General features: G+C 47.1%; 1 protein-coding gene across 1 annotated transcript in view; it reads left to right on the forward strand.

Moving 5' to 3' along the window:
- LOC133140095 (MAM domain-containing glycosylphosphatidylinositol anchor protein 1) overlaps positions 1-21922 on the forward strand; it is a 194338-nt gene that overhangs the window by 134028 nt on the left and 38388 nt on the right. Inside the window, exons 10-15 of the mRNA XM_061259662.1 lie at positions 1187-1456; positions 3825-3970; positions 12391-12405; positions 15867-16032; positions 17936-18088; positions 20131-20289. Of these exons, the coding sequence (XP_061115646.1) occupies positions 1187-1456; positions 3825-3970; positions 12391-12405; positions 15867-16032; positions 17936-18088; positions 20131-20289 (909 nt within the window). The remainder of the gene's footprint in view (positions 1-1186; positions 1457-3824; positions 3971-12390; positions 12406-15866; positions 16033-17935; positions 18089-20130; positions 20290-21922) is intronic.

The raw sequence follows: 21922 nt of genomic DNA on the forward strand, positions 1-21922 counted from the left end.
GCTTTGACCCAAACTCAGGGTCGGTCTGTTATGTAGTTATGTTTTCTGCTTTTGCTCCGAGCTGCTTTTAGCTCGGCTTTCCTGCCAGACAATTTTTTCATTTAGAACTTGGCTGAGTGTTCAGCTCAGTTTTCTACTTTATTTATTTCTCATTTACTTCCGTTAAATACAGTTATTGTGAGCACAAAAATGATGACTCATCTCTAGTTACAGTGCCCTGGCCTTCACCTGCCCGTTGGAAAGATTATGAACATTTAGTTTTTTGATAAGGAGAACAGGCCATTCGGCCTTATTCAGTTCGATATCAACAATTTAGGCTCTTCATTCTGCCGACTGCCTTGGGCAGCTGTATTCACTCATGCCCTAGGAAAGCTGCGGTAAAAAAACAGACAAAATGAACTCCCAAATCAGACCAAAAATCAAGGCTTTCGGTTATCTGCTCGACAAGAGTGTCTGATGTCTGGTGTCTACTTTGGTCTTGAGGCAGAAGACGATACAGTACATTTGTAAATGTGAATATACGGTATGACCTTACATTTTTATGTTACTAGCGATGGTGTCTGCGATAAAGAAGTTTCCCTTTTTGAAGTTAATGAAGTTCTACTTTTAATAAGTGAAATCACCTGCTTAATGAATCAATTAATTAACATCCAATGAAAACCATAACATAACATAACAAAGCATAATGTATAAGCATAGCATAATGACAGCTCAACAGTGCTCACCATATTCTGACGACTAAAAAGTACATTGTGCTTAGTATACCTTTACATTACATTACATTATTGGCATTTAGCAGACGCTCTTATCCAGAGCAACGTACAATTGATTAGACTAAGCAGGAGACAATCCTCCCCTGGAGCAATACAGGGTTAAGGGCCTTGCTCAAGGGCCCAACGGCTGTGCGGATCTTATTGTGGCTACACCGGGGATTAGAACCACCGACCTTGCGTGTCCCAGTCATTTACCTTAACCACTACGCTACAGGCCACCCCCCTATACCTAAAAACTAGATAGTATCAAGCACCATATCAATGTCATCTTGAAAACCCCCAGTGTTTCTGACTAATGTACTGGCTAAAGTACTTTCTAATGTCTGTGTGGAATTTACCTATGGTCTGTAGTCCCAGGACTGTGGTGGTGACCACCGTTGTGCCTCTCTCTCTCCCTCTCTCTCCCGCTGCAGACGCCCCGCTTGTAGACCCGGTGTTGCAGGACGTGCGGTCGCCCAGCAACATGCCGGTGACGCTGCGGTGCACGGTGCTGAAGTCCAACCCGCAGCGCGTGGCCCGCGTCTCCTGGCTGGTGAACGGGCGGCCCCTCCGCCCGGAGACGCTCAACACCCAGGACCCCCCGCAGCTGCGCATTGAGAACCTGCGTCCCGGCAACAACGGCACCTACGAGTGCAGCATCAACAACGGCGTGGGGAGCTCCTCCTGCATCTTCAACGTGTCCGGTACGCCCCCCCCCCCCCTCCCGCTGTCCCCGTCTCTGGACCCCACGAGGCATGAAAAAGTACCCGAAAATGTACAAAGGCTAGTCGCTGGGCTGGTACCCTGTAGGTCATTCCTGGTCCTGGAGAGCCGCAGGGTACGCTGGGGAACCCTAACCCTAACCCAGTGGTACTCACTCCTGGTGCTGGAGAGCCACAGGGTGTGCTGGGGAACCCTAACCCTAACCCAGTGATACTCACTCCTGGTCCTGGAGAGTTGCAGGTGTGCTGGTTTTTGTTGTAAATCAGCACTCAATTGATCAATGAAAGCAGTTAATTACACAGTTGACTTACCTCACCTTGTTTCTTGGGTCTGATATGATATTACATTACATTATATTACATTACATTACATTATTGGCATTTGGCAGACTCTTATCCAGAGCAACGTACAGTTGATTAGACTAAGCAGGAGACAATCCTCCCCTGGAGCAATGTAGGGTTAAGGGCCTTGCTCAAGGGCCTAACGGCTGTGCGGATCATATTGTGGCCACACCGGGATTAGAACCACCAACCTGCGTGTCCCAGTCATTTACCTTAACCACTACGCTACAGGCCGCCCACTGATATGTAGGCGAAAACAAAAACCAGCACGCCCTGTGGCTCTCCAGGACCAGGAGGAGTACATAAACTTGTACTCCTAGCCAGCAATACACAATTTTTGCAACTTTTTTTGCCTGTGAAAGTTACGTATTAGTACCCAGATAGAATAGAGTACATTTGGGAAATTAGTTTCTTTAAGTAAAGTTCCACAGCAGCTGTACCTTTATTTCTGAGTGTGTGGCAGCAAGAGGCTTAAAGAAAAGCCTTTTGATTCGCTCGTGAAATTTCAGGACAGCAGCAAGCCTGATAACATCTGTGCTGGCTGGCTTTTTATTAGACTGAGTTTGCCCACAGTGTCAGAAGTGTTCTGGGGACTCTAGTGAGACTGTCACATTGGTGCCAACTAGAGTGCAGCATCGTTTTTGAGGGGGGTTGAAATGGCAAATTAAAAGCTCTTTTTAAACACCGGAAAAGTCTGCCATGTCATTGCAGGGTATAATTTGTAATATATCATGTTATCTGCATGTTCACAGGTGATTAATATTATTACATGCTTATTATGTCCGGGTGCTTTGAATTTAGCATTTTTCCACCACAGTGTGCTGTAAAAACATGAACGAGGCTTATTTCTGCCGACCAATACTGCCCTTCCCTCACTAGAGTATTATCATACCGTACGTGCACATTCTTACATGTATTGTATTTGTATTGTAATTCAGATTGTCAAAAATACAGTGTATAAAAATGTGTATTCAAAGGTGCAATAGGTCATTTTGCACTCCGAACAGTCAACAAACATTTCGCACTCCTAACGGTCAACAAACATGCTCAAACCTTGGGACTGTAAACACAGGCGGAGGGTGAGTCAACATGTCGGTGAGCCTTTTTCAACAATAGGAAGGGATTTACAATGATCTGGTAACAATGCTTTAACGCAAAAAAATCTCACCTATTGTCCCTTTAAGCATACCTGCATGTATCAATCCATTTTAATCATGTTATTCTATTTTGCTAGATAATCCGCGTATTTCTATAATGTTATTTCTGCATTAGCGTGGACATGGGGCACATCGAGGGAAATCAGTGGAGCAGGTTTTTAAAAAATAGCAGCCAGACCTGCCTTAGCTCTGCTGACTGATGGGCCTTTACTGGGTGTGCTCCACCAATTGTTCTCCCTTCTTATCGATTTCACTCAGAAAGCCTTCTGTTGGAGCTCCTTTTGAATGAATATGCTTATAATAATATAGAAAACAGCCCATTTAAATGAAGCTATCATACCGCCTTGTCACCGCTGAAACGTTCAACAGCCCACTTCATGCTTTGCAGCGTTTTGATATTAGCTGTGCTGAAATCATATACATATTATTTGGATGGAGGGAGTGAGGTGTGTTGATGTGAACTCTGTAATGGACTCTTCCAGGCCACTGTGGTCCCATTTCTTTTGAAATCTGTGACATGGGAGAGCTGGGAAAGAGATTAATTTTGTTTCAGATTGTATGTGCTGAGCCTGGGTCTGGTATACCTTCACAGGAGAAAAGTCTGCATCAATGAAGCTGCAGTTTATAACACACAGAACCAAACCTGAATCAAACCTAGCTTCATCAGTAGATCTGATTACTTTCGACCGACCTCTCTCTCTCTCTCTCTCTCTCTCTGCGAATGCGTGTGTGTATGTGTCTGTGTGTATATGTGTGCAGATGTGTTAACGTAAGAGGATTTGTTTGTTATCAGATGTTTCATTAGAAGAAAATCATGAGTGAAAATCTCTCCTCACACTCTCTCTCTGTAGCACGGCCGTACAACCCGGAGTTCTACTACGACACGCCCAACCCCATCCGCATCCAGAAGGACAACACCTACTCCTACAACCTGCAGTGGACACAGAAGGAGCCGGCGGCCGTGGACCGGATTATCGGGTACTGGATCAACTGCCAGGTGGGAGAACACGATCAGAACAACCGTCACATCCAACCGACACACCCAACCATCACACCCAACCGACACACCCAACTGACACCCAACCTACACACTTAACCTACACACCTAACCTACACACCCAACCAACACACCTAACCTACGCACCTAACCTACACACCCAACTGACACCCAACCTACACACCTAACCTACACACCCAACTGACACACCCAACCTACACACCCAACTGACACACCCAACCTACACACCCAACCTACACACCCAACTGACACACCCAACCTACACACCCAACTGACACACCCCACCAACAAATCCAACGACCCACCCAACCGGGACACGGGTCTGACAAAGACGAAGTGTCCAACACACACCAGCCTAATTGGCTAGGCCCGCCCTTTCTCTCTCTCTCTTTTTGTCTTTCTCATACGCACACACACACACACACACATGCACACACATATGCATCTTTGAAAAGTGTTAGTGATATAGTGATATTTATATAGTGAATATAGTGCATCTTTTTTCTCCCATCTCTTTCTCTCTATCTATGTCTTGTTCTCTCTTTGTTTCCTTCCTCGTCTCCTGCCCTCCTTGGGGTATACTGAGCGTCTGTTGATTCAGTCTCTCTCTCTCTCTCTCTCTCCCTAGCCGGTCCCTCGCTCACACACACACACACACACACACACGCTGACACACACGCACACGCACACACACACACACACTCACACACACTCACACACACGCACACACACACCGTCTCCAGCCCTGCTATTGACTGTTTGCGCAGTGGGATAAGTGAAATAAATAAACGTGCGCACTCATAATTTGAGCCGGGGGAGAAGACGGGCTGTGTTGTGGGAGCGGACAGCTGATCGATCGCGGCTTGTGCTGCATTAACAAGGCTCCGCTCTCCCTCCCTCTCTCTCTCTCTCCCTCTCTCTGTCTATCCCTGTCTCCCTCCCTCCCTCTGTCCCTCTGTCACCCTCCCCCACTCAGCCCTAATTGATCACAGGAGAAGCAGCAGCTCATTCTGCTCTTAGCCCAGATGTTCCCTCTTGCTGTCGAAAGTCTCCATCGCTAATTCACATGCAGCCGATGAGCACTCCTATGATAATAGTCCTTATTATCGCATAAAACCAGGATTTCATCATTTCTTAATTTTATATTTTGGTAGTTAGTATTCTTTTTATTTTTTTTAAATATGCTAAATTATTGAATTGTTTTCATGTGCTAGTAATAATACATCATTCTAATATGACAATATTTTTAAAATAGAAAATGATGATTATGATTCCAATTATGTTTATCCATTGGAGTGGAGCAGAAACCATATCAGGAACTCTGGTTTGTAATAGCCCACAGCTCCTTGCTGTAATGCCTTTCTCAAACAGTAAACTGCCGTTGCCAAATGAATTGATCTGTACATGATTCCTGGTTGCTTAGTTTTCCCCATTGTTTATTTATCCATGAGTCCACTCAGTCTTTTTTCGCCCTTGCAGGTCAGATACGGGTCAGATTAGCATTTGACCCGCAGAGAACCCTGATGTTGCACATCTGTGTGGATGACATCACACAAATGCGTGCATGACAGCATGACATCACACGTATGTGCACACGACATCGCACACCTGTGCATACAGTGTCGCGAAGCTGTACTGAGCCAGGTTTTGCTGTGGAAATAAAACTAGACTGCGGACAGTGTTTTTTTTTCTACCACTTTGTCATAAAATATTATTTTCCCCGTATTTTCTGTCGGAGTCGGTTCTAGTTTCGGTACCCTGAGAATGTTCTTTGAAGTGAACACGGGGTTTTTGTAGAATGCGTTGGCGACACGACTATATTTTACAGCGGCCTATTTTGCGCGCGCCGTTTTTCCGAATATTTTGTATCCATTATTTTCTAACACGTCAACAAGACAACAGAAAAGTGTTCCTCCTCCCCCAGCGGTGAAAAAGGGAGGGGATTGAGCTCATGCCAAGAGCTGGTGTTTGTGGGTATTGTTCCGAGGAGCAGCCGGCTAAGATGTTTACTCTGTGCGCTCCAGACGCCGCGGCTAACACTCGCCGCTCCGCTGGAAAAGCGTTCGTTCCTGTTCTCAGCTAATACCGCCGGAGCAGTGGCTGTGTGCACGCTGCCGCCGGGAGAACTCGAGAGGAATGAGAAACGTGCGCTGGGAGCCTTATTTTCACTCAAACACAGACATCACTTATTCACAGATCTGGCCAGGAGTCAGCCGGTGAAAAAAAAAAAAAAAGAAAGCAACTTGATGAATTATACAGAGCGCAAAGGTTTGTGGGGAGGGGAGGATTAGTAAGGTCTCTTTTTGTGGCTGAATAGTTAATCTTGCCCTATTTATGAGACTTAAGTACATGTCAGCTGGGACTCTGACATTAACATACACTCTCAAAAAAAGGGTCTTTTGATTGAAGGCTCTCCATTGAGGAACTCGTTTTAGTTCTTTATGGAAACCGTAGGTGTGAAGTGTGAATGCTCGCAGACAAAGATCCGTTTTGCCCAATAAAGAACCCTTGAACTAGATAGCGTTCTTCTATGGTCTCCTTTTGGAACCGTTTTTTCTGTGAGTGTGCTGTGTGGTTTCTGTAATTCTTCAACTCCTTAACATGTGGATGTCCTCAAGGGGAAAAAAAGGACGTTTGTAGACGTAATGTGGCGATACAGATCGATGCTTTATGCATGTAATCTGGGGAGATGAATGTGATGTGATTTTACCCTATCAGCTCCAAGAACCGTTAGTTAGCTGGAGATTCTGCAGTGAGTGGTTTCTCCTAAACCCAGTGAAAGAATCCACAGCCCAAATGGGTCCCTGACTTTGTGAATGGATTCGGACTCGATGATCCTAAGAACATCAAAATAAGGCAAATCCACAGTGTGCATCTGTTTCTCAGCCAGATTTTTACAGTGACAAAATTACTTTTCAAAATGACTCTTCAAATAATTGTCTGGCCCATTCCTGTATACGCGACAGCTGTGTCAGGAGACGGTAATTCTCGGGCAGTTGGGCCTTGTTCCTGAGCCCTTTCTGCACGAGAGAATAGCCAAACGAGTGAGTGGACCTTCCTCAGCTCTCTAAGTGTGTCTTCCGCACATGTAATTACATTATTCATTATTACAAGTCTACACTGATTTGCTTCTGCCAATACCGTGTTTTCAAATTTCAGTTTCCCCAGGGAAACCTGAATATCACTGAAACTGTAATCTCTAGTGCCAGAAATATAAAATGAATAAATAAACACGGGCAGCTGTGCTGTTTTAAATTGCTAGAGCTAAATACAGTCAGTGATTAATTGATGTTAGAAGACCAATAATTTCCTGCTAATTAGTGGTGATACACATTACTATCGTTAAATTGTGTTTATAAACATTTATTAACAATTTATTGATAGTTAATATACATGATATTGCTTTACATTCTTTAACTTTAAGTGTTCATATCTATCAATATGAATTCCCTTTAAAAAAAATCACAAGTGCATATTGATTTTGAAGTGCAGGTATGCGGCGACGTGTCACAGTTTGAAATGTAGCGCACGTCTATTAAAAAACATGAACGCTCATGAGTCCATCTCATCCCGGATCAGAAAAAAAACGCGAACCGCGTCGTTTAAAGGCTGCGGATCCACGCAATTTAGCTGTGTGGAATGAATATTCAAGTGCATCGTGGTGAAGGTGTGTGAGATGGTAATGAGCTGATCTTTATTTAGCGGAGGCCTGAGGGAAACTCCCTGTGGAGAACGAGAGAGTTCGTTCACACTGTCTGTCACCCTCCACCGGCAGCTCTGTGTGCCACGTGTGTGTTCAAACATCTGTAACACTGCCGGAATGCATTATGCATTCACACACACACACACACACACACATACACACGCACACACACATACACACGCACACACACACACACACATACACACGCACACACACATACATACGCACACATACACACACATACACACACACATACACACGCACACACACATACATACGCACACATACACACACATACACACACACATACACACGCACACACACATACACACTCTCACACACACACATAAACATTACATTACATTGGCATTTGGCAGACGCTCTTATCCAGAGCGACGTACAACAAAGTGCATACCCATAACCAGGGATAAGTTCGCTGAAAGACCCTAGAGGGAAGTACAATTTCAACTGCTACCTGTACAACAAAGATAAGGACAAGGGCCATTTTTTTTATTTATTTATTTATTTTATTTTATTTTTTTATTTTTGAACAAACAAACAAACAAACAGAGCAAAAGTGACCAAAGTTAACTATCCAAACACTGCTTACCTAGCCAACTAAAAATACCGATACACAAAGCACCGATAAACCGATAAACACGGGCACGCACACACCAACACACACAGATTCACGCTCTCACACATTCACATGCATACAAACACACACGTACACCACCACACGCACATGCACACACACACAAACACACACATGCACGCATGCATGCATACACACAAACACACACCAACACACACACATAATCACACACACATACAGACACACACACACGCATGCACGCACACACATACACACACCCGCATACGCACACACACACATTCACACACACATGCATGCATGCTTTCACACACACGTGGGCACATACACACATCCACGCACACGCCCACGCCCACACACACACACATACACACATACACATACAGACACATACATTACATGAATTACATTAATGGCATTTGGCAGATGCTCTTATCCAGAGCGATGTACAGTTGATTAGACTAAGCAAGAGACAATCCTCCCCTGGAGCAATGCAGGGTTAAGGGCCCTTTATCTTTATTTAGCGGAGGCCTGAGGGAAACTCCCTGTGGAGAACGAGAGAGTTCGTTCACACTGTCTGTCACCCTCCACCGGCAGCTCTGTGTGCCACGTGTGTGTTCAAACATCTGTAACACTGCCGCAATGCATTATGCATTCACACACACACACACACACACACACACACACACACACACACATACACACGCACACACACACATACACACGCACACACACATACATACGCACACACACACACACACACATACACACGCACACACACATACATACGCACACATACACACACATACACACACACACGCACATACACACATACACACTCTCACACACACACACACACACACACACATACACACGCACACACACATACATATGCACACACACACACACACACATTCACACACACATGCATGCATGCTTTCACACACACGTGGGCACATACACACATCCACGCACACGCCCACACACACACACATACACACATACACATACAGACACATACATTACATTAATTACATTAATGGCATTTGGCAGACGCTCTTATCCAGAGCGATGTACAGTTGATTAGACTAAGCAGGAGGCAATCCTCCCGTGGAGCAATGCAGGGTTAAGGGCCTTGCTCAAGGGCCCAACGGATCTTATTGTGGCCACACCGGGGATCGAACCGCTTGCCTTGCAGGTCCCAGTCATGCGCCTTAACCACTACACTACAGGCCGCCCTACACACACGTATATACACACACATACAGACACACACATACAGACACACACACACACTGTCATATAATCACACAGCAGGCCTTCCCACCCCCACACGGCCCAGTCATTCCAGCGCTGCTATGTCATTATCGCCCGCCGGTCCTCCATTACGGCTCAACCGTCACAACAGCTCTCCGTGTCTCGCAAAACCCACCACCTACTGTATCGATGTTCAGCAGTTCAGCGAGCGGGGGCCTCTTAAGTGAAACATCTTATTGCGCTGAGTCAATCTCCAGTGCCTCCAGGACCACTTTGTGGGGGTGTGTGTGCGTACAGGGGGGGGGGGGGGTGGTCCCCATGCAGCCCAGGCAAGCTCAGCGACCTCACACCACCCCCGCACCTCCACCCGCCTTGGCACACTGGCGAGGCGATGTTGAGCCACAGAGGCCTATATATAGACGTGTGAAGTGGAGCGCCGGGGCTGGGCTGAGGCGGAGAGCCCTGACCGCCTCTCTCGTTCACTCCACCGCTCACGCCCTCAGATCTCCGTGGGAGACGCGGGGAGAGACGGCTCGCGGTCTGGAGGCGCCCCGCATGCCGGGAGGGATGAAAGAGAATTATGTGCGGAAGTTATGGTGGGAGAGTACACTTTCAGGAAAGAAGGTACAAAAAGAAAAGAGGTTCCTCACTCTCACTGGAGTGGTACCCCGTCATATAATTGTGCATAAAATTGTACCCCTAGCCAGCCATAGCTTTTTGTCATACCATGCATATAAAAAGTCCCTTGTTGTTCCTGCAATTTAAATATTTTCAGATCAGAATCAAACAGACAGAGAATAAACTCATGGGGAGATAAGCTTTAGTCTGAGACCATCAGCGAAATCACAGACACACACTGCCCACACACACACACACACACGCACACACACACACACACACACACACACACACACACACACACACACACATGCACACACATGTGCAAACACACCCATGCCACCAGCCCACACACACCTGCTCACACACACACATGCACACACATGCAGACACACAGATGCCACCTGCCCTCACACACACACACACACACACACAGGTCCACACAAACCCACCCACACATGCACACACACATGCACACGCACATACAAACACACACCTTCTACCTGCCCGCACACAAACCTGCTCACACACATGCACACGCACACACACACAGGCCCACACATACATCCACACAAACATGGATATGCACACACACACACGCAGACACATAGATGCAACCTGCCCTCACACACACACACACACACACAGGCCCACACAAACCCACCCACACATGCGCATGGACCCACAAACACCTGCACACATACATCCACACAAACATGGATATGCACACACACATGCAGACACATAGATGCCACCTGCCCTCACACACACACACACACACACACACACACAGGCCCACACAAACCCACCCACACATGCGCATAGACCCACAAACACCTGCACACATACATCCACACAAACATGGATATGCACACACACACACAAACACACACACACACACAGGCCCACACAAACCCACCCACACATGCGCATAGACCCACAAACACCTGCACACATACATCCACACAAACATGGATATGCACACACACACACACACACACACACACACACACAGACACACACACACACAACGCAGCGCATGCTGTGTACAGCTATGAGCGAACAGCGAGCATGCACAGATACACTCCCTGCTCCATCCATCTGCACCGCTACACGCACGTCTCGTGGACCCCAGAGGAATCACCCGTATTATCAGAAGAGCTTTTTTTAGATCACGGCTGATTTATGAAACGGCCTTAAACAATAGATGAAAATACTTCATGTCACATATGGGAGAACAGCTTGTTTTAAGATCCACAAAGCACTACAGTTATCTTAAAAAAAAAAAAAAAAAAGCAATCACCGTGTTCTCGTTTTTCTGCTTTAGAAATGAGAGCCGGGTTGCTCTTGTGCATGAGTGGGTGCTGCACCATACGATCCGCTCAGACAACTTTTCACTTAGCGATATGCTCTGTTTGTGTCACGCTTAGCATGTTCTCATCGTCGCCTCCTGTTCCCTGCATTCGTACACATGTTCTCATTCGTACACATGCAAAGGAAATCGTCCCAAAGGCAGGCTGTATGCACGGGTGCAATATCAACTGAGTTGAGAAAAGAAAGCTACTTTTGCTCTTCAAAGACAATTATTACATTTGGCACATAACTCCTTGAGATTTTAAACCCCCCATCTAGCTACTCTGAAACAAGCCAGAGAAAAAGCTATCACACATGGACTGGTAGTCGCACAAATGTACCCCACAGCTCATAGAGTTGTGTGCAGAATCTACTCCAAAAAATATTTGTTGAAAATCGAAGGCGGCACAGGGTCTTTCTCCTCGTGGGTTATAATGCTGAACTGACTCAGCGTTCTTACTGTTTGTTAGTGTGTTTTTCAAAAAAAACATTTTGGAAAGACAGCAGGCACCAAACGAGCTTGCCAACCCATGTTTGTAAATAAATAAAAACAAACACAATTCTTAGCTTGTAGAACGTTGAGCCTCCAATCATTAGGAACAGGGGGGTTCCTCTTCTTTCTACACTTTCTGTGTGATGATCCTCAGGTTTTTAAGGACATACACAAAAAGTAGGAGTTGTAACAACCAACGCTTTCCTTGTCTCATTAACAGTCTTTGTGTTTCCTGGATATACCATCTGTTTCCTCCTCCATAACCAATGTTTTCCAGTGACGGTTGTGTGCTGATGTCAAGTAGAAGTAGTCTCATACTTGTATAACGACGTGTATTTTTATACAGAGAGCTGTTGATACAGAGCTTGTCAGGTCACGCAGTAGAAAGTGAGACCTTTGGGCTCCGTGCTAAGTACTCTTTAGGCAGCGAGGATGGGCCTTTATTTCAGAAATAAGCCTTTCTTGAGGATATGTGAATCGCATTAAAATAGCGTTTAGAATACCTATAAAGCTCTTCTGTCTTACTGGTGTGTTTTGAGCTATTCTGTTGCTTACTAGTGTCTTCTGAGCGATTCTTGGGTGGCCTGCAATAGAGTGGCTAAGGTACATGGGACACGCAAGGTCGGTGGTTCGATCCCTGGTGTAGCCACAATAAGATCCACACAGCCGTTGGGCCCTTGAGCAAGGCCCTTAACCCCGCATTGCTCCAGGGGAGGATTGTCTCCTTCTTAGTCTAATCAACTGTAAGTCACTCCGGATAAGAGCATCTGCCAAATGCCATTAATGTAATGTAATTTCTTGGAGTGTTGGATTGTGAGTCTGCACAAGGTGTACCCCTTTATTCTGGGCCTGTACCCCAGGAGTCCTTTGTACGTACTGTAAGTGTGACTAAAGCTGGCGTCCAACCCCCCAACTCCCTGCCCGGGCCGGGCCCCACCCTCCCAGGCCTCCCGTGCGATGTTTCACTCCTCCACCTGATTCCGGCACTTTCTCTGCCAGCGGAGAGGCACGGAGAGGCTGTCAGATCCCAGGGTGTGGGAAATTAATGGCGCGGCGGAGTCGGAGGGGACGGGCAGCCGCGCGCGACCACGCGCCGGCGAACACTCGCGCGTGTCAGCACACACACTTCCCCCCGCTCTGTTCCCATCGCCCCACCACCCCGCCACTCCCTCACAGCCAGATATCTGCTCAGTGGTTTATTCATTTACGCCAAAACACACACATACACACACACACCCCTGCCATGGTACACACACATACACACACACACCCCAGCCATGAGACATACACTTACACACACACACACACACACACCCCAGCCATGATACACACACTTACACACACACACACACACACACACACCCCAGCCATGATACACACACTTACACACAGACACACACACACACACCCCAGCCATGATACACACACACACACACACACACACACACACACACACACCCCAGCCATGATACACACACATACACACACATACATCACCCCAGCCATGATACATACACACATACACACACACACATCACCCCAGCCATGATACACACACATACACACACACACATCACCCCAGCCATGATACACACACATACACACACACACATCACCCCAGCCATGATACACACACATACACACACACACACACACACCCCAGCCATGAGACACACACACACACACACACACCCCAGCCATGAGACACACACACACACACACACCCCAGCCATGAGACACACACATACACACACACACCCCAGCCATGATATATTGAAGAGTACTCAAAGGGCCCTGTGCTACAAACACAGCATGGAGGTGAATGCAGATGAGCAGATGTGTATTTTCACATGTGTGGGTATGTGGGCAGGTGTGTGTATGCACGTATGTGTATGTGGGCAGATGTGGCTGTATGTGTGTGTGTGTGTGTGTGTGTGTATGTGGGGGTGTGCATTGGGCAGTTGTGTGCATGTGTGGGTGGGCTGATTTGTGTCTGTGCATGATGTGTGAGTAGGCAGACGTCAAAATACTGTATCTGTATTTGTGTCTGAATGGTCATTTCAGTACGGCAGGTAGAGGTGAACAAAACCACTGCTCATCAAGTGAACATTCGCTAATTACAGATGGCAGTTGAAGAGCTGAAGTCTGACATCCAGTGATGCGTTTCCTGTCTGTGCCTTGAAAACTGGCTTCACGGGGACCTCATTAGACGTGTAACAAATGCGTTTGACCCCCCAACCAGGCGGGTTAACAATGTACCAGCTCTCCTCTGCCATAATCCTCAACAGCCTTGCCGTGGGCGGGACAAGAGAGAGAGCACTGCCGCAGCGAGGCGGGGTCAGTCACACGCAAAGCCCTCCTGCCCTCTGGAGATCCTGAACCGCCAAGACCAAAGCGCTGATTACTCTCCAGAACCTACACTACACTTTATCTGTCAGCACGACTGCCTCGGTCTATCTAACACAGAGGTGTTAAATATGGTGGCAATAGTGATTCTGTAATGAGCTCCGTTCACTGTATACACTCTCTCTCTTTGTCTCCAAAGAGGAACCCTTTTTCAGTTCTTTCTGGATCCCTCTATCATACGGTAGGCATGAAGTGTGGAAGCTCCCAGACACAGAACCGTTTTGTCCGGCAAAGAAACCTTTAACAGCAACAAGGTAGGGTTCTTCTGCGGAATGACGAAGGACCGTTTTTTTTCGGAGCGTGTAGTGAGGCAGTAGTGAGTGCTGAGTCTGCCACACAATGACTATCGCATTTGAAGTATTATGGAGGATCTCTAAGGGCGGGTTGTGGATGTAGTCTGTACGTATTTATGATTTGTTCTTCTTGGTTAGCACTGTCGCGATGCTGCGTCTTTACTTGCTGGTCTGGGAGTGTTGTTAGCCAGTTCTGGCACACTGCTCATATTAATCAGTTGAATGCATTTTTCTCCTCCTATGTTGTATAGGATATACAAGCGCTTGCTTATGGTATGAAACATAATGCGAAGATGTTCCTGAGTCCTTTCTCCAGACGAGTGTCCCTGAATTTATCTTTACTCGACTGTGTTTACATCTCTGTCTCTCCAAGTGCTTCTGAGTTTCAGTCAGTCGAGCAACAATCTTTATTTTTGTGTAGCGACGTTCACAACCAGCTTCTCATACTGTGTGTCACAATGCCCTCCTGAAAAGAACAATTCAAGCTAGGTTTGGAAACAACTGGTAGCTGGTTGGCCAGTTCAGACCAGCTCCCTACTCAACATGGTTTGAGCAGCTCAAGCTATGTTTTGAAACGGCTGGTAGCTGGTAATTTCAGGCTTGTCATACTTGGATTTTACACCAGGGTGGACATTTACTGAATAATCAAATAAAAAAAAATTCTGGATAAAGAAAAAAGACAGTCTATGACCTTTTAAAAAGTGATCAAGCTGAACTGTCTAAAAATAAGCAGCCTATTCAAGTATCTCATGGGATGACTGGTTAGAGTCCTTGGAGGCTGTTTCGTTTGAAATACCCACCAGAAGGATTCATCTCAACATCCCCTGTTAGTGGACTTCATCTATCTGTATCATTTCAATGTTACATGCATCTGAGTATCCTGAAAATTGGTCCTACAGGGCAAGCAAACAGCTATGACTGAACAGGCCAGAATTCAAAATGGATGCCACATTCACATGTTCATATTCTCTTCAGCTGAGGCTCTGTGAATGTTTAACGGCGTTGTGTCTCTATTTCTCTCTCCCTGCTCCAGTCCATATGAGCTTCACAGCTGAGGCTCTGTGAATGTTTGACGGCGTTGTGTCTCTATTTCTCTCTCCCTGCTCCAGTCCATGTTGACATCGGCCCAGCTGAGGCAGACGGTCATATCGAAGCAGATCACCGTGAGCGAGCCGAAGAAGGGCGAGCTGATGTCCTACGCCCTGACGGACCTGCGCATACCCCTGTCCTACGAGGTGTGGCTGACGCCCATCACCATGTACGGCCAGGGAGACTCCGCCTACCGGATCATCCAGTACTCTGAGCGTGAGTACCGCCGTCAGACCCCGCCGCGCTAACGAGCGGCGCGGGGGCGTAGCGGTTAGCGTTGTCGCCTCGCGAGGAGGAGGTCCTGGGTTTGAGTCCGAGCCGGCCAGATGCTAAACGGACTGCATTTATATGGCGCTTTTAATCCAAAGCGCTTCACAATCGATGACTCTCATTCGCCCGGTCACACTCACACACCAATGGTGATTGGCTGCCATGCAAGGCACCGGCCAGCTCATCAGGAGCGATTGACGGTTAGGTGTCTTGCACAGGGACATTTCGACACACCCAGGGTGAGGGATCGAACCGATCGAACCTTCAGGCTGCCAGACGACTGCTCTCACCTCCTGAGCTAATGTCACCCCAGACGTTTTCATGTTCTCCCTGAGTTCACGTAGGTTTGCTTTGGTTTCCTCCCACACTCACAGACATGCCTGTCAGGTTAGGTGTGCTCCTGCCTTTGCCCTTGACCAAGGCCCTGGCCTCAGAACTGGAGTTGGTCCCCCGGCACTGCGCTGTGGCTGCCCACTGCTCCTAAGATGCTAGGATGGGTCAAACGCAGAGGACAAATTTCCACACAGGGTTCAACAAAGTGCAACTTATCTTATCATCTTAACATGGGCACCACCGCCCCCGCTCCCTGTCACAGAGCATCGACCAAGCCCCCCCATCCCCCCCCCCCCCCAACCCTCCATGCTACTTAACAAAGCCGAGGTGTGTCGCAGAGCATAGAATATCCAACCGGCAACCGGCGGGGGCAACAGTCTATACTTTCAAATCATAATGATAACTAACCAACAGTAGACTGCTGTGGCTGTTAGGCACACCAGCCAATTACAGCATATGCCTGTGATAAAACAGGAATGTCACAGGCTCCGGTGGAGTGCTGAGAATATCGTTCCCAGCCTCAGTGGGTGGGTCCCCCTGGGAAAGGTGTTCTTTTGACTTTAGCGGAGTTGTGAGATTGTCACTAACACTGATCGGAATGTGTGAACTGTGGCACAATAGAATCGTCATGTTGCTTTTAAAAGAAAATATATACAAAAAAGAAAAAAAATCACATTTCTGTTTTCTTTTTTTTCCTTCCTTATTCACAGCCTACACTTACCTCAGACCATCAGGTGAGTATCTCTCTCCCTCTCTCTCTCTCTCTCCCTCCCTCCATCTCTCTTTCTCTCTTATTTCTGTCTTCCCACTTTTTCTTCTCGCTTTGTTAAATTACTGCAAATTTTCCAATGTTAGTTCAGGTGAATTTAAAACTTGTTAAATAAATTTAAATGTAAAGTTAACAATGACGAACGCACGATGGGTGCAGTAACAGCGACTGATTGTGATCTCCGTAACAATTGAAAACGGGCGGAGGCGAGATTAAGTTTAATTTGTTCTATAATAATGTTATCATACCGCTGTCGAAGTATTAATCACTCCCTCGCCTTCCTGAAACCTCACAGTCAAGTAGAGCTGCTCTAGGGGTCATTTCTCAGTTCGTGATTAAGAATTAGATATTAATCGTCAGCCTCCTCCATGAGCCTCACTTTTTACTGGTGGTGACTTCTCTCTCCCACCTTCCTGTTCAGACCTGGGTAAATTACGTCATTGTTTTGGATTCAGGTACTCTTCTGTGCTCAATTGATCTTGCCTGGTGCAATCGAGCCAACTAAGAGGACAAGAAGGCAGGCTTGCACTTTTTGAGTGTATTTACTTGGTTCCAATACTACGGACAAGCTCAGTAAAGCATAGAAGAGTATTTGAATCCAAAACAATTATTGTGTGTTTGACCCATGTCTGTCACTGTTCCTTGTGTTTTTGCCTCTCCTGTCTCCCCCTTTTACCGGAATACCCGCTTCAGTGTGTCGCTTTCACGCTCTGCTCTGTTTTTAAACCCCGCTGCTCTCTCTCCCAGACTACGTGTGCGGCTTCGAGGACGACCGAATATGCGGGTTCACTCAGGACCGCAGCGATGTGTTCGACTGGACCCGGCAGAACCAACTGAGCCAAAACCCCAAACGCTCCCCCAACACTGGGCCTGACACGGACCGGAGCGGCACCAAAGAAGGCATGGACCCCCCCCGAACCCTAACTTTACCCTTTCTCTATGTGTCCCCCTCCCGGTAACCCCAGCTAGTTCCCACACATCCTCATACGCATTCTAAAGGCTGATAAGAACCCAGCACTTGAAGGCACACACAGAGAATGCAGATACACCAGTTGTATTTACAGTAAGGATGCCTGATGTGAACATGAGCAACAGGAGGTCGATGCCCAATCCTGGTTTCTCTCTCCTCGGAGTTAACATGAAATGTACACGTAAGGTTAAATGCACCCTGCTCTCATGTGGATTTGTCCTCGGCTAACCTCTTGAAGCCATATTCTTTTTTCAAAATATGAATGAATGCTTTGAGGAAAGAGAAGTGAAATGAGAACTGAAATGTGTCACAAGTCAGTGGATTTTAAAAATGTATATCATTACCTTAAAGGGCTTTTGAAAAGGCAGAAACAGCTGGCCCATTTTCGCAAGTATAATTTTGCCATGCATCAAGTTTATATCACATTTCGGAAAATTATTACTGTTTTTTGTCTTTCCAAACAAATGTGTTTTTTGCAGAGGTTAAAAAGTTACGCTGGATTTTGTTCCCCCGGGCGTGTTGTCATCAGGGTGCGACAGCGTAACGTCGCATAAACACATATAGTGTAGTTGCTGTATATAGGATGGGTGCAATCACTCCTTCTCTTTTCAAAATGTCTGATGCTGACTCCTTCCCCCCAGTCCCTGGTATATCTGTCTGCAGCACGCTTAAACATTCACTGATGCCTGTATGGTGTACTTTGTCTGTCCACCGTATAATTACACTCATTTACTGACCCCCCCAGAGTAAATCTGTTCACAGTATACCCACTACATGAATATTTATGGGCCCCTAAAATGAGTCTGTTCACAGTGCAATTAGTATATTAACATTTACTGACCTCCAAAGTGAGTCACCCCAGTGTAAAATCCAGCTATGACCAGCTTTAAATTGCCAGCTACCTGCTGTTTCAAAACATAGCTTGAGCATTGCATTAATAGCATTTGGTATTTAGCAGGTCAAACCATGTTGAGTGTGGAGCTGGTCTGAACTGGCCAACCAGCTACCAGCTGTTTCAAAAGCAGTTTTTTTCAGCAGGGCAGGTTACAGTCCAGTTACTGCATAGACATGTACTGACCCTCCAGTTGTATCGGTTTTTCCATGTCCTTACTGTATGGACATTTACTGACCCCAAAATATATCTGTTCACTCTATCCTTACTGTATGGACATTTACTGATACCAAAATATATCTGTTCACTCGATCCTTACCGTATGGACATTTACTGACCCCAAAATATATCTGTTCACTCTATTCTTACTGTATGAACATTTACTGACACCCACAATATATCTGTTCATTCTATCCTTACCGTATGGACATTTACTGACCCCAAAATATATGTGTTCACTCTATCCTTACCGTATGGGCATTTACTGACCCCAAAATATTTGTGTTCACTGAATGGATATTTACAGACCGGCAAATATATGTGTTGAAAGTGTCCTTGCTGTAGGGACATGTACTGTACTGTACATGTACTGACCCTGGTGTGTGTCCTCAGGGAACTACATGTACTGACCCTGATGTGTGTCCTCAGGGTACTACATGTACTGACCCTGGTGTGTGTCCTCAGGGTACTACATGTACTGACCCTGGTGTGTGTCCTCAGGGTACTACATGTACTGACTCTGGTGTGTGTCCTCAGGGTACTACATGTACTGACCCTGGTGTGTGTCCTCAGGGTACTACATGTACTGACCCTGGTGTGTGTCCTCAGGGTACTACGTGTACTGACCCTGGTGTGTGGCCTCAGGGTACTATGTGTACTGACCCTGGTGTGTGTCCTCAGGGTACTACATGTACTGACCCTGGTGTGTGTCCTCAGGGTACTACATGTACTGACCCTGGTGTGTGTCCTCAGGGTAGTACATGTACTGACCCTGGTCTGTGTCCTCAGGGTATTACATGTACTGACCCTGGTGTGTGTCCTCAGGGTACTACATGTACTGACCCTGGTGTCTGTCCTCAGGGTACTACATGTACATCGAGGCATCGCGGCCGAGGCAGCCGATGGACACGGCGCGTCTCCTGTCCCCTCTCTACAACGTCACCGCCAAGGGCCCCAAGGGCTCCAACCGCATGTCCTACTGCATCTCCTTCTACTACCACATGCGCGGGAAGCACATCGGTGAGTACACGCACCACCGCCACGCGCGTGTCTGTAGTGCTTCTGCTCTGTCCCCTGCCCGTCTCGCACGAGGCGTCAGTTAAAGAGTTGCGAAGAGTTTGGGGTCCTCCGGTGTCCTGGCTCAATTCCCAACCTGGCTCTTTCAACCTGCCACCTAATCGTCCCTTCATTTACCTGGCTAAAAATCATCTCCACCTCTGCTGATGTGTGGAGAGCGTCTTCACAAAATGGCTGCCAAGGGTCTTCTAGGTGGGAGCCACACATTGTTGGTGGTCGAGTTTCCCCCTCATCACTGTAAACACTTTGAGTCACTGGCCAGTGAACAAAGTACAAGTTATCATGAATGAATGAATTTCTTCTTCTTCTTCTTCTTCTTCTTCTTCTTCTTCTTCGCCATGGAAACTCCTCTCAGGGCATCTGAACAGCGGAGGCTGTCGCTCCTCCTACACGGCGCTCCTCCTCCTGTCTCTCCTCCTCCTGACGCTCCCCCTACCTGCAGACCTGGCTCTCTAATCTGCCTCAGTCCTCCTTCACCTGATTAATTCACTCACATAAAATATGCTAAGTGAGCCGAGAGCAATTCACAACCTCCCAATTAATTAAGGGCTCTCTGCCAATCGTGTCCTTTACCGCTGGGTTTGAGTACGGAGCGGCCTGACCCCTGAGGAGGGAGTGGCGGCCATTTTATACGGGCCCGGGCCGATCTGGAGCCGGGCCCAGAAAAGGTCACGGGTTCGAGTTCCCGAACGGGCGGGCGAGGACAGAACGCTGCGGCCAAAGCAACTCAAATAAAAAAAAAACTAAAAAACTAAAAGCCTCGCTTTGAGGTTTAAACTTTTTCCGAGTCGTTTAGGATGAATTAGTCATTGGGAATCCGGAGGGGGAGAAGGAAAAAAGGGAAAAGAGAGGAAAAGTCGGTAAATGACATCTGCTCGGTCTCTCCGGTGCGGTTGGGGAGAAATGGCCCATTTGATCCGCCCGCTTGACACACGAGTCGTAAACATGTAGCGGGGAGCTGCTCCCCGCGCCCCCGCCCCACACACACACTCCCCAGAGCGAGGGACACACATCTGCCGCTCTCCGAGTCTGATCGAGTGACCCTGCAGGCGGGTAACCCCGCAGGACCCCCCCCTCGTTACCTAGCCACTTTACTGTCCCAGCTGCTGCTGCGCTGACAACCAGCCTACCCCGCCAACCCACACACACACACCCACGCACGCACACACGTGTACCTACATACACATACACACGCAACATGCTATTCAATATTTAATGGACAGCTGGCTGGCAGACTGAAGCGGTCCCCCTATAGCCCCCACCAGAGGCAGAGACGCACACATGTAGCTTCTGCCTCCTCTCTGTTCACCCCTCACGCACGTGTGGCTTCTGTCTTCTGTCTGTTCCCCCCTCACACACGGCGATATGGACTTCCCGCATTCCTCGTTCCTCAGGTCACTGTGTCCTGGGTCACCACACTGCAGACTGAAACCGAAAATAACAAGAATTTTAGTCTAAGACTTAAAATCTTATTTCTATTACATTTTTGCTAAATGAGACAAAAAAACTGCCTATGAGGTGAGAAAGTTTAACTCGTTTCAGGATTTCCCAATGGGGTGAGAAAATGTCACTCATC

The sequence above is a fragment of the Conger conger genome, chromosome 1 (assembly GCF_963514075.1).
Source record: "Conger conger chromosome 1, fConCon1.1, whole genome shotgun sequence".
NCBI lineage: Eukaryota > Metazoa > Chordata > Actinopteri > Anguilliformes > Congridae > Conger > Conger conger.